At 44.3% G+C, this 14,370-nt stretch overlaps 1 protein-coding gene across 4 annotated transcripts in view; it reads left to right on the top strand.

Annotated features, from left to right (window-relative positions):
* Positions 1-14,370, top strand: part of RANBP10 (RAN binding protein 10) — a 683,001-nt gene that overhangs the window by 381,830 nt on the left and 286,801 nt on the right. For all 4 annotated transcript variants that reach the window (XM_030203667.1, XM_030203668.1, XM_030203669.1 and 1 more), the window contains one exon: positions 177-289. In XM_030203667.1, coding sequence (XP_030059527.1) covers positions 177-289 — 113 coding nt within the window. The remainder of the gene's footprint in view (positions 1-176; positions 290-14,370) is intronic.

Here is a 14,370-nt window from a genome sequence, read left to right on the forward strand (position 1 = left end):
TATCACATATGCATATGTATATATTTTAGTACTGCAGTTGCAGGTTGGGAAACATTTTTTTCTCTGTTCTCTCTATTTAAAGAAATCTTCTTATAGCTTGTTTAGTTATTTCTTCACTGTATGGTCAAAATACATTACAGTGTTAAAATGTTATTTTTCATTTTAAAATTTCCTAGTATGGTATCTTCTTATCTGGTACATCATGGATACTATGCAACAGCCACTTCTTTTGCCCGAGTAACGGAAACAGCCATCCAAGAAGAACAGACTTCTATAAAAAACAGACAAAGTAAGTGAAAGGAAATGCATTGTCTTCCTGTTATCTGTGGATATACAAAGAGTCTGTATCTCTTACAAATTATAAAAAAAGAGTCTGTATCTTGGAGTCCTTCCAAAATGCTAGTAATCTGTTTTTCATTTTTAACATTTTATTTAAACCATAGTAGGTCATCTCTAGCCCTCTGGGACTGCAGATAGTTGTGCTTTCCGAGTCCCCAAATTAATATTGATGAGATATGTTTAAGTAGAATGTATAGGTTATCTAAAGAAAGATCTGATGAGTGTATTTTGAATTAAACTCACTGAGGTCCCTATTCAACATGATTTATGTGGTTAAAATTTGGTTATTCACATAAATCGTTTCAGCTGAAAAATCAGCACCGTCCACAACATAACTTTGGCCAGACATCAAGATATCTGGCCAAACGTTTTGCAGATAGAAGAGGGACAGATCAGAGGCATGTTTGGGCAGGGTTAAATGATAGCAGCAATATTCAGCTACTGTCCGTTTACTTTTTCCATTGCTATCTATTTAAGTAGAATTACTTACATAGCTTTAAGTTTATGGTCAGATATTCAGCATTCTCCGAGGACAAGCAGGCTGCTTGTCCTCACATGTGGGTTGACTTCCATGTCGGCCCAGGATTCGAACAGCATTTTGCAAGCAAAATATTAAAAAAACTTTGCCAGAGTCTTCTGGCACGCAAATCGCGCATGCACGGACGACTTCCCACCCTTGGCGTGAGCGTGCTTCTTCAGTTTTTCTTTCTCCGCATTGAAGTGCAGGCTGCCTCTCCAGCAACCAAAGAACAGAAAATAACTGCCTTTTAGAACAAGAGTTTTGGGCTGTTTAGTTTCAACCTGTTCAGTTCAAAACTGTGGGAACAATGCCTTTTTCTAGAGAAAATTTCAGTTTAAAACTATGAGGAAAGGATTGTACACTATCAGGCTCATTTTTGAAAGAGAAGGACGCCCATCTTTCAACAGAAATCGGAAGATGGGTGTCCTTCTCACAGGGTCGCCCAAATCGTCATAATTGAAAGCCGATTTTTGGCGGCCCCAACTGCTTTCCATCACAGGGATGACCAAAGTTCAGGGGGCGTGTTGGAGGCATAGCGAAGGCGGGACTTGGGCGTGCCTAACACATGGGCGTCCTCGACCCATAATGGAAAAAAAAGGGCATCCCTGATGAACACTTGGACGACTTTACCTGGTCCTGTTTTTCTTACGACCAAGCCACAAAAAGGTGCCCAAACTGACCAGATGACCACCGGAGAGAATCGAGGATTCCCCTTACTCCTCCAGTGGTCACTAACCCCCTCCCACCCTCAAAAAACATCTTTAAAAATATTTTGCGCCAGCCTCTATGCCAGCCTCAAATGTCATACTCAGGTTCATCAGAGCAGTATGCAGGTCCCTGGAGCAGTTTTAGTGGGTGCAGTGCACAGGGCCGTGCTAACACGGTAAGCGAGGTAAGCATGGCAGGGGGGCGCTTCCCTCTGGGGGGCGCCGACGCACCATGCTCACCTTGCTCGCCCTCCCGCAACATCCCTTTTCTTTTTTTTTCTTTTAAATTTACCTCCGTGGTGGCGGTTCCGGCAGCGCAGCGTCAGGGAAGGAGGCGGCGCTCCCGACGTCTCTAGCCTTCCCTTCGCTGTGTTCCGCCTTCTTCTGATGTCAAGGATGACGTCAGAAGAAGGCGGAACACAGCGAAGGGAAGGCTAGACGTCGGGAGTGCCGCCTCCTTCCCTGACGCTGCCGGAACCGCCACGGAGGTAAATTTAAAAAGAAAATAAAAGAAAAGGGATGTTGGGGGGAGAGAAGAGGGCGGGCAGTTGAACAATGGGAGCGGGAGGGCAGGGGAGAAACGAGAGCATGGATGTGAAGGTGGGGGGGGGAGAAGAGGGCGGGCCAGGCTGGGACATGGGAGCGAGAGGAGAGAGAGGAGCATGGATGCGAGGGGGGGTCATGGAAGGGAGAGAGGGGAATTGCTGGATAGGGATTAATGGAGGGTGCAGGGGACAGAGGAGCATGGATGGGCATGGATTGGGAGGGCAGGGCTCAGGGAGAGAGGGGAATTGCTGGAAAGGGATGAATGGAGGGGGCAGGGGACAGAGGAGCATGGATGGGCATGGATTGGGAGGGCAGGGCTCAGGGAGAGAGGGGAATTGCTGGATAGGGATGAATGGAGGGGGCAGAGGACAGAGGAGCATGGATGGGCATGGATTGGGAGGGCAGGGCTCAGGGAGAGAGGAGAAATTGCTGGACATAGAGGGGAGGGAAGAAAGATGAAGGAGATGAAATGAGGGAAATGGAAGAGAGGAGAAAAACTGCACATGGATGAAGAAAATAGGCAGAAGCTGAGGACCAGAAATGAAGAAGAAAGGAGGAAAGGAAAGAAATAAATGGAAAGGAAGCCCTGGAAACGGAGTTGAGAGGACAGATAGCAGCAGAATCAGATACTGGGCCAGCGTGATCAGAAAAAGAAAGTCACCAGACAACAAAGGTAGAAAAAAAATCATTTTATTTTCATTTTAGTGTTTGGAATATGTCCACATTGAGAATTTACATCTGCTATCTTATTTTGCAATGTATAGCAATTTGTTTCTAAGAATATTGCTGACAATTCCTGTCAGTGTGGCAAGTGGTGAGCGATCATTTTCACGGGGGGGGGGGGGGGCGCCGCCGCCGCCGCCAACTGTTAGGCTGCAGGGGGGCGCCTAGGCACGGCCCTGGCAGTGCACTTCAGACAGGTGGACCCAGGCCCACCCCCCCTACCTGTTACACTTGTGGTGGTAAATGTGAGCCCTCTGAAACCCACCACAAACCCACTGTATCCACATCTAGGGGCCGCCTTCACCCGTAAGGGCCATGGTAGTGGTGTACAGTAGTGGGTTTTGGGGAGGGGGCTTGGGGGGCTCAGCACACAAAGTAAGGGGGCTATGTACCTGGGAGCAATTTATGAAGTTCACTGCAGTGCCCCCTAGGGTGCCCGGTTGGTGTCCTGGCATGTGAGGGGGACCAGTGCATTACGAATGCTGGCTCCTCCCACGACCAAAGGACTTGCATTTGGTCATTTCTGAGATGGGCGTCCTTGGTTTCCATTATCGCCGAAAATCAGAAACGACCAAGTCTAGGGACGACCATCTCTAAGGATGACCTAAATGTCAAGATTTAGGCATCCCTGACCGTATTATCGAAACGAAAGATGGACATCCATCTTGTTTCGATAATACGGGTTTCCCCGCCTCACCACCAGGACATTTTGCAAGGACGTCCTCAGTAAAACTTGGGCGTCCCTTTCGATTATGCCCCTCCACGGCAACTAGTTAATAATGTTTGCTTTTCTCTCTCTCTCTCTCTCTTTATTCCCCCCTTCATACTAAACTAGGTCCTGCTTGCGTCCCCCCCCCCTCTCTCTCTTTATTCCCCCTTAATACTAAACTAGATCCTGCAGTGCCTGCTAGAGGCTATCTGTTAATTCTGTGGTACAAAGTTCAAGTTTTAAAACTAAGGAGAAAAGACTATGGAGATTAGTTGATAAAATTTGCTTTTTTATATTTTTTTTCTGCCTTTCACTAACCTAAAATTCTTCCTTTAAACCCCAATATTTAAGTTCCCAAAGCACAAAGCAACATAGTGTTCACTTACCAGAGAAATGTCCTCTTCTCTCAGAACTTCTCAGACCCCTTCTCAGACTTTCAAACCCCTTCACCCAATCAGGCTGTCCGATATCTTTCTCTCTCTCTCTCTCTCTCTCTCTCTCTCAAACCCCTTCCCCTCCCCCCCAGTATATTTACATTCCTTGCCTGCTGCTGGCCTCTTCTTATCTTTACCACATTCTGCCCTTTCTCTCTCAAACACCTGTCCCACCCCCCAACCCGTGTTTACCTCTGCTTACTTGGCAGAGCTGCCAGGCTGCGGCAAAGATTCACATTCGTTGCCTGCCACTGGCCTCCGAGTCTTCTCTGTAGTGCATCCTGCCCCTTAGGAAACAGGAAGTTACATCAGAAGATTCGGAAGCCAGCAGCAGGCAGCGAATGTGAATCGCTGCCTCAGCCTGTTGACTTTGCCAAATAAGCGGAGATAAATGGGGGGGGGGAAGGGGTTTGAGAGAGACAGGACAGAATGTGGTAAAGAGAAGAAGAGGAAAACGTTAGGCAGCAAATGTAAATAAACCCGGGGGGGGGGGCGGGGATGAAAGAGAGGGGGAAGAGATGTTGGAACGCCTGATGGGTGGGTTTTGTGATGCCACTCTCTCTAAAATGCCGCTCTGTCTATAATGCCGCCTGAGGCCTCTGCCTCAGTTGGCCTTGTTATAGGGCTGCCTCTGATCGTAATCAATTTAGGGAACAAACAATAGGCAGTTAAGCATAGGGAGACTGTGTTCATTCCAACTGGCTCCTGAATAGTGTTCCTTTTAAAGCACTTAAAGAAATATAACTTTATCCTTTTCTCTTTTAAATTTAGTTGTACATAAGTTTTATATCCTAATTATTTCTTTTATATTTCATTCTTATAAATATGTTTGGTTGCTACATTTGTTTCTTGTAAATACATTATTTGGTATTATGTGTTTGCAGTCTAGTAGTATACATATATATTAGAAGGACAAATACAAAGTGATGCACATTGGGAAAAAAAATCCAGATCATAGTTACCTGATTCTAGGGTCCTCCTTAGGAGTCAGCACTCAAGAAAATGATCTAGGTGTCATTGTAGACAATGCACTGAAATCTGCCCAGTGTACGACAGCAGCCAAAAAAGCAAACAAGATGTTAAGAACTATTAGGAAAGGGATGCAAAAAAAAGACCATGAATATTATAACGCCTCTGTATCGCTCCATGCCTGATCTCTGCAACACAACAAAACTAAAGTACGTAATGGACATAACACAACTCTTCTGCTGTATGATTCCTTAATGTGGCTGTGCCACATGAACTTTACCTTACCACAATATCACTTTGTATTTGTTTACACCGGAGTCTGCAAACACCTCTCCGGTACTATGTAAGCCACATTAATCTTACAAATAGGTGGGAAAATGTGGGATACAAATGTAACAAATAAATAAATGGTGCAATCTCACCTTGAGTATTGCATTCTATTCTGGTCACCATATCTCAAAAAAGATATAGTGGAATTAAAAAAGGTTCAAAGAGTGACCAGTATGATAAAGGGAATGGAACTCCTCACATATGAGGAAAGGCTAAAGAGGTTAGGCCTCTTCAGCTTGGAAAAGAGATAGCTGAGGGGGGGGGGGGATGTGATGTAGGTGTACAAAAAGTTTTCACTCTTTCAAAAAGTACAAAGACCAGGGGACACTCAATGAACTTATATGAAAATACATTTAAAACAAATAGGAAGAAATATTTTTTCAATCAAAAAATAGTTAAGTTCTGGAACTTGTTGCCATGGTAATAGTGGTTAGTGTATCTGGATATAAAAAAGGTTTGGACAGGTTCTTGGAGAAAAAGACCATAGTCTGTTATTGAGATGGACTTGGGGGAAGCCACTGCTAGCCCCGGGATTGGGTTTCTGCCAGGTACTTGTGACCTGGATTGTCCACAGTTGGAAGCAGGATACCGAGGTAGATGAGGTCAATGAGGCCCTGGGGATGCCCTAGGCTCATACCACAAACCCTTCTGAGGGGAATCCTTTGCTGTCGGGCCTTGTGGGTCCTTTGAAATATTTTCTGCTTTACAAGACCGTCACTCGTAGTGTGCTGGCAGATTTGGGAGTCCCTGCATGGGGCTCTTAAGGAGGCTTAGGCCCTGCATTGTCTTTTACCTTTACTCCTGAAGACATGGAGAGGTACTGGACTTAATCCAGGGTGGATGTGCTCGTCACAGCGGTCACCAAAAAGACCGCTGTCCCCATGCAAAGAGGTTTAGCTCTCCATGAATTCCACAAGTAGTGGCTAGAGCAGCAGTTCCACCTTGCTTTTGGAATGTCTGATGTCCAGGAAACCATCTGTGGTGGTGGTGTGGTGAGGCCATGTTGCATTGGCCTCCATAGCTGCTAATGACCCCCCCGGTGGTTCCTCATCTGGAATCAGACACAGCTTTCTTGGCGGACATTTTTATGACTTGGTCCTCCTCCTCTGTAGTGGGCTGCATTGACTATGACTATGCCATTGGGTCACAAATGTGGCCTCCAAGAGCTCCAAGAAGCTTATCAGTCAGCTACCCTTTTGAGAGTGGTTGGTTTCGGCTGGCTAGGTGCTCTGCATCTTAGGTTTTGGTAGGCACTTAAAGCCAAACACCCTTTGGGGATCCAAAAAAGCTGGTGAATCTGTCCCCTCCAGTAAAGCCAGAGCATCCCCTCCTGTCAAATGAGAGTGCACAGGATCCCTCGGTGTTTCCTTTAGAGTGCAGGTTGGCTCTTTTCCTCCATGAGTGGGCCCGCATCATCTCAGATCAGTGGGTTCTGGAGACGGTCAGAAAAGGTTACTCCCTGGAGTTCACCTGTTCCAGATGCTTTCATGGTGTCTCTATGTGGCTCGGAGATAAAACTTCAGGCTGTTGCTCTTATCTTGCAACATTTGCTTGATCTGGGCACAGAGGGAGGCTCCTTTTGGCCCATCTTGGATCAAAAAGAAGTGAATGCTTGCATACGAGTACAGTACTTTGGCATGGAAACTCTCAGATCCATGATCGCCTCGGTTCAACTGGTTGAGTTCTTGACATATTTGGACCTCACAGAAGCCTACCTGCACATTCCCATTGTGGATCACCATATGGTACTTCCATTTCCGTGTGCTTGGGTGCCGTTTCCAGTTTCAAGCTTTATCCTTTTAGCTGGCCACGGCTCCATGCACCTTTTCCAAAATGGTGGTAGTGGCAGCCCACCTGAGGTGCAAGGGCATTCAGGTGCATCCCTGCCTGGACGTTGGATGTTTCAGGCCAACTCATAGGTGGAAGCCAGGGATCGACTTCTCAAGTTATTGCCCTCCTGGAAGGCCTGGCTTGGGTCACTTGCTCCCTATCCAGGTTCTGAAAGATCTGGGAGTCCACTTAGATACAGCTCAGGAGACAGTTATGTGTCTGGCCTTGATGGAGTTCCTTCCTCTGCTTCGAGGGAAGGTGGTTTGGTTAATGACTGACAATGTCACGGCTGTATCCTACGTAATCAAAGAAGCAACAAGAGCCATGTGATAGCTTTTGAGGCTGTGAGCCTCTGCCATTGGGTGGAGAGGCATCTCCAGGCCCTGTCAGCGGTTCATATAGCTGGCAGGGACAATGTCCAGGTGGACTTTCTCATCCACTCTCAGTTGGATCGTGGGGAGTGGCAGCTGGGGCCAGAGACCTTCCAGCTCATCCAGGACCATTAGGGGACTTGATGGCTACATGCTCCAGTGCCAAGACAGCAATTCTTCAGCTGCCGAAGGGAGGCAGCCTTTCAAGAAATAGATGCCTTGGTCCAGCTATGGTCAATGGAGGAGCTCCTGTTTGTCTTCCCTCCAGGTCTTCTGATAGGACACCTGTTGTACAGAATAGCACACTATATTTGTTCTTCTGCTGGCTTCAGATTTGCCCCATTGGCTGTAGTATATGGATCTAGTGCAGTTGCTTGTGACTGAGCCATTTCCTCTCCCCAGAGATCTTCTTTGTAAGGGGTTGGTAGACATGGAGGATCTGGATCCCTTTTGGCTTATGGTTTGGTCCATGAAAGGAAGTGTTTAGTGAGGTGAGGCTTTTGTCCACTGTGGTTTCTTCTTTGCTTAAACCCCAGAAGTCTTTCACGTCATTGGCATATATGTGGGTCTGGAAGATTTTTGAAAGTTGGTGTACCAAATGGGCACTGTGTCCTTAGAAGACACAGATTCCTGATGGCTTAGGTTTTTACAGCAAGAGCTGGACTGAATGCCATCAGATGGCTGCCCTTTCCAGTTTTCATGGCAATATGAAAGGCCTCTCCTTGGCAGCGCATGAGGATGTGGCCTGGTGTATAAAGGGGGTTGCTCATTTGTGACCTCAGATGTGTCCTTTCTTTCCTTCCCTTCCCTTCCTAAGCCACGCAGATTACTGCAATGGAATTTATGTGGGATGCAAAGAACAAATCATAACGAAACTTCAGACCACCCAAAACACAGCAGCTAGGCTTATATTTGGAAAAACGCGTTCTGACAGCGCCAAACCACTCTGAGAAAAACTGCACTGGCTTCCAATTAAAGAACGTATCGCTTTCACAATCTGCACGACAGTTCATAAAATTATCTATGGCGAGGCACCGGGATACATGACAGACCTCATCGACCTGCCAACCAGAAACACTATAAAATCAGCATGATCATACCTAAACCTCCACTACCCAAGGAGCAACGGACTCAAATACAAATCCACTTATGCATCCAGCTTTTCCTACTTAAGCGCACAACTATGGAACGCACTACCAAAAGCAGTAAAAACTAAGCTCGACCACCTAAATTTCCAGAAAGCACTAAAAACAGATCTGTTCAGAAAAGCATACCCCACCGACCCAACATAAAAAACCTAGATACCTGCGACATAACGAAACCAAAGACCATAATGGACATATCCTAACTCTTCCTCTCCCTCTCCCTCTCTAAGCTCCCCCCAATTGTATTTACCATACATGCACCTCATTCTACCACAAGATCATCTTGTAATTGTTCATATCTTGTATTTGTTCATACCGGAATTGGCTAACGCCATTTATGGTACTATGTAAGCCACATTGAGCCTGCAAATAGGTGGGAAAATGTGGGAAACAAATGTACCAAATAAATAAAATTAAAAAATTAATTTGGTCCTTCGCGTGTGCTCACTGGGATTTCCCTGAAAGCCGTAACTTTGTGTTTCGATTAAGGACCTTACTCTCATGGCGGTTTTACTTGTATCAATCACTTTGGCTGAAAGAGTCTTGGAGTTGCAAGTGTTAATCCTGTCATGACCTGTTCCTCTAGTTTTTGGAGGATTCAGTGTCTTTTTATACGATTCTTTCCATGTGAACCAGGAGGTCTGTTTGCTGTCCTTTCTGGAGGAGGGTTCCAATCCCTCAACTTGGAAACTACCTAAGTTAGACGTCCAGATATGTTGCCCCGCTACTTAGAAGAGACCAGTGAATTTTGTCTGTCCAATCATCTTTTTGTTATGTTTCGTGGCCCTCGTAAGGGCCAGGTGTCCTCCAAAAACCACTGTCGCTCATTGGATCAAGGTGACTGTAGAGTCCACCTGTGTTTGTAGAAATCAGCCAGTGCTTCCAGGTTTGAAAGTCCATCTGACAAGGGCTCAGGTGACCTCATGAGTGGAGGCCCAGAAGGTTGCTCCAGAGGAGATCTGTAGGGCAGTGATGTGATAATCACGATGCATTACAGATTGAACGGGCTTACTCAGATTTTGGCACAGCTGTCCTCAGGGGATCTTTGTCTTCCTGCCCAGTAGCTCTGTTTGGGTACATCTCACTTCTTCAGAACAGTACAGCCATATGACAAGGAAGGTCTTACCTGATAATTTCCTTTTCTTTAGTCGGCCGCACCCTTCTGAAACCTGGAAGACTAAGGCCCAGAAATCAGGGGGTGCTCTGCTCTTTCCTTTTCAGTAAAAAGAAAAGAAAGAGAGAGAAAAGATAATAAAAAGAAACAATGAGGCAATCCATGGAGACAGATAAAATTCATTGGTAAATTATTTACTGGGAAATTGCTTTTAAACTTAGTTAAATAGGTTATCTCAGTGTCTTTATTTTTAAGTTACTCATTTAGCAAAGGCAGTTTAAGGAATTTAGGGTTTTTTTGGTTTAGCATTTAAAGTCTCTATTACAGTTTCATAGGCTAGCAGTTAAGGGACTATTCTAGAGTTTACCATAGCTTCAGTATAGAGTAGAACTGATAGTCACAGGAAACCCCAATATAGAATTTTCAACTTTAGTTTTGCAGCACAGCATAGCCAATTCAAATAAGGAATACAGAACTGATAGTCACAGGAAACCCCTAATTAGAGATTTAACTTTAGTTTTGCTGCACAACTTAGCCAGTTCAGATAAGGAACACAGGTCTGATAGTCACAGAAAACCCCAGTTTAAACTCTAGTTTTGCAGCACAGCTTAGTTTCTATAGTATAAAACCCTTTTCCCTATAGTTTTAAAACTGTAAAACTTGAACTTTCTGCCACAGCCTAGAACATTAACAAATAGCCTCTAGAAGACACAGCAGGGCCTAGTTTAGTCTTCAATTTCACCCCTCACCAACTCCCACCCACCCTAGCACAGCTCTTCATTTGTAGTCAGTTATTAGGATAACAAGGGAGGAGTCCTGTTACAGAGTTTTAATTACATTTCATTACTTTCTAAGAAGAAAACACTAAATAATTCACACAATATACCATATAAGCTAAATTAGACTAATATCCTTATTACTTTAGCAAGTTTTAAATTATTGAAAAACTGAAAAATACTAAGATTGGAGACCTTTTGCATTGAGTGTCATGTGTATGATTATCTCGGTTATATGTGTGTGCCCAATGCAAAGAGCTCCTAGCTCTCAGAGAACAAATCCAGATATGTTCTCTTGAGGCTAGAGTAGCAGATGGAGGAGCTGAGGAAGACAAAGAGGTACATAGAGGAGACCTACAGGGACATTGTAGAGAAGTCCCACCTCCAGTTTGGCAGCCCTTGTGCTGCCTTGGAGGAGGGAGGCCTCCTAGAAGGAAAGCAATGCTCTGGTGAAGTAGGAAGTACTCCTTTAGACAGGACCTGCCCACCAGGTCATATGAATAAGACTGAAAATACTATAATGCCTTTGTATCGCTCCGTGGTGTGACCTCACCTTAAGTACTGTGTTCAGTTCTGGTTGCTATATCTCAAAACATTATATATAGTAGAATTAGAAAAGGTTCAAAGTAGAGCGACCAAAATGATAAAGGGGATGGAACTCCTCTCATATGAGGAAAGGCTAAAGAGGTTAGGTTTCTTGGGCTTGGAAAAGAGATGGATGAGGGGAGGTATGATTTAGGTCTACAAAATCCTGAGTGGTGTAGAACGAGTAGAAGAGAATCGATTTTTTTTTACTTGTTCCAAAAGTACATTGACTAGGGGGATATTCAAGGAAATTACATGGAAATACTTTTAAAACAAATAGGAGGAAATATTTTTTTCACTCAATGAATAGTTAAGCTCTGGAACTCTTTGCTGGAGGATTTGGTAACAGCAGTTAGCGTATCTGGATTTAAAAATGGTTTGGACAAGTTCCTGGAGGAAAAGTCCATAGTCTGCTATTGAGACAGACATGGGGCAGCAACTGTGTGCCCTGGGATTGGTAGCATGGAGTGTTGCCACAATTTGGGTTTCTGCCAGGTACTTGTGACCTTGCCTGGCCATGGTTGGAAACAGGATACTGGGCTAGATGGACCATTGATCTGACCCAGTATGGCTACTCTTGTGTTCTTATGAGATACATGGTAGTGAGTGCCACTCTCTCTGGTGTTATGCTCGCTTGATAATCATTGCAGCTGCAGTAGTTGATGAAGCATGGGTGTGTGTTACATAGGGACCTTCTGTTGCTTTGGAAGATGCATACTGGAGATTTCCTTGAGCACCAGCAGATTATTCCAGTGAGTTCACTGGAAAAGACCAGTTTTTTCTCTACCTCCACCTGCTGATAGGAGGGGATAACACCCACTTGGTCAGAACAGTGCAGCCAACTAAAGGAGAAGAAATGATCAGGTAAGACACAATTTCACTTTATTGCCGTGCGTTGGAAGAAGGGGTCACAGCCCCAGGGAAAGGTATCGGTTATAGCAACATCTGCTGAGTAGCTTGAGTGACCATAATTGTCTACCACCCACTTGGCTATGGGAAGTCATTAAACTGCTAGGCTGCCCAGCATTACAGAAGTTGGGGAATTCATCAGAAATGGTGACATATTGAATCTCAAACACTGAGCTTGTCCATCTACAAGTTTAAAATAAAGATTCTACTTTGGAAGGAAGTTTGGAGAGAAATGGAAAAGCAGACTGACCTAAAATACCTTCATCCAAAACACTCTGTCAGTAGGCTCAAAAGTATATTCTATTACAGTCATTCCTAAAGTTATCCTAGTGGTCACCCAGCTAGTCAGGTTTTCAGTGGAAGCAGTACATGTAAATCCATGTCATAAACATTCATTATGGATATCCTGTAAACCAGACTGGCTAAGGGAACTTGGAGAGTGGCATGACTTTTCACCTCTAGGATGTATGAGGCTTAAAGAGACTGGTGCAGAAATACATACCCTATTGTGGCTAGGACTGACATGGGAACAGAAGGCCATTCACCTTTAGGACTGGGGCATGATAGCTGTGAGATCAGCTTGCTGATACTGAGCATATCACCTCTAGAACTGTGCGGTTCATATTTTTCCTAGAATGGTTATGATCAAATATATAATATTATCACTGTTTTACCTCTTTTTGAAGGAGTTTGTGAAATGAATTGGCATGTAAGCTTTTTGAGCAGGGACTGTCTTTCTTCTATGTTTGTGCAGCGCTGCGTATGCTTTGTAGCGCTATAGAAATGCTAAATAGTAGTAGTAGTAGTAGTAATTTGGTCCAGATGCATTACTGAAAGCACCACAGTTAGCACTAGCTGGCAATCTCAGCAGAGGTACCAGAGAGTGATGCTGTCTTGTGCTGGTTGGGAGTTAGATTAATAGTTTTGTCTGTCCTGACCAGCTGCAAATGATTTCTCTTTTTATTATTAGAAATGTGTTCAGCATGGTTTTGTTTTTTTTAAGATACACCAGGGTCTGTATGACTGATGGACAAATCATTCAAGAACTTTCTGGAAAGAGCAAAATCCTTTCACTGCTCTTGCTCCTTAGTTTTCCTGCTGCCACTTCTGGGTACCTCCCCTCATTTAATTTATGGATGCCAAGACTGCCAATCTCTTTCTTTCTCTATATACCCTCAAACCAATTGATCTCTTCCTTTTTTTTTAAAGCTCCTTCCCCTAAATCCTTCTAGGTTGTTTTGTTCTAGTTACAGACTGCATCTGTTGAAAATTCCACCAAATTGCCCATTAAGAGTATCTTGGTCAATCTTTCAGCAATAGGAAGTACTAAACAAGGTACTCTCCTCCCTCTTGGACCCATTCTTGCACAGTTTGGACTGCAAAAGAGCCTTAAACTTCTACTTGGAGCAGACTAAAGTCCTCAGATATTACATTTGGGTTTTTTTGTTTGTTTGTTTCTTTTGATGCCAATAAAGTTGGGACTTCCATTGTCAATCACATGGTATCCAGTTGGCTAACAGTCTTTCGCTTACGCCTGAGCAGGCCCAACCTTAGCAGTTCATGTTGAGGGGCACTGTGTCAGAGCATCCATGGCTATGTTAGTACCCGCTTGAGGTTGGCCTCAACAGAGGAGATTTTCAGAGCTGTAATGTGGACACCAGTCCAGACATTCACATCTCATTATTGTTTATTATCAAGTCAACCTACTGTTTCAAGGCACCCAATATATATCTCCGTCTGTGTCAGTCACGCATTTTCTTCCATTTCAGTGTGTGAGAGACATGTGTGACCAACACAGATGGAGATATGTGTTGGGTGCCTTGAAACGGCTGGCATACGAAGCATGGTCCCTGTCGGGACCCAGAAATATATATTTTTTAAAGATAAGTTAATTGAAATTTGAAGATTGACGTATATTTGAAAAATGTGAACACTAGTATTAAAAATTAAAGAAAGTGTTCAATGATTAGACAACTGAGGACTGAAAAAAAGAAAAGACCCTTTGTAGGTCGGTGTTAGTCTCTCAAGCTTTATGAGCACACAAACAATATTTAGAAATTTTAGACACACAATGTGAAGTGTGTTTATCCTGGAGGATTTTTGATGTGACTGTTTCCTCTAGAGAAGGAAAGTTCTTGTTGTCCTCTCATGTATTTTTTGTGGTAACCCCTCCCACCCCTGGCATCTCCTTTTCCTCATGGCATGAAATAAAAAGATACCCTGCCAGGTACCCTAGACCCTTCTAACTATACTGCTGTCAAAATTTCAGCAATGGGAAACTACTATCTCCATGTTATCTGTCCTGTTGAATCTCATCACCCTACAAAACTCTCCTATCTTTTGAAGCCAAGCCGATCTTCCTC

Source organism: Microcaecilia unicolor, chromosome 5, assembly GCF_901765095.1.
Source record: "Microcaecilia unicolor chromosome 5, aMicUni1.1, whole genome shotgun sequence".
Classification (NCBI taxonomy): domain Eukaryota; kingdom Metazoa; phylum Chordata; class Amphibia; order Gymnophiona; family Siphonopidae; genus Microcaecilia; species Microcaecilia unicolor.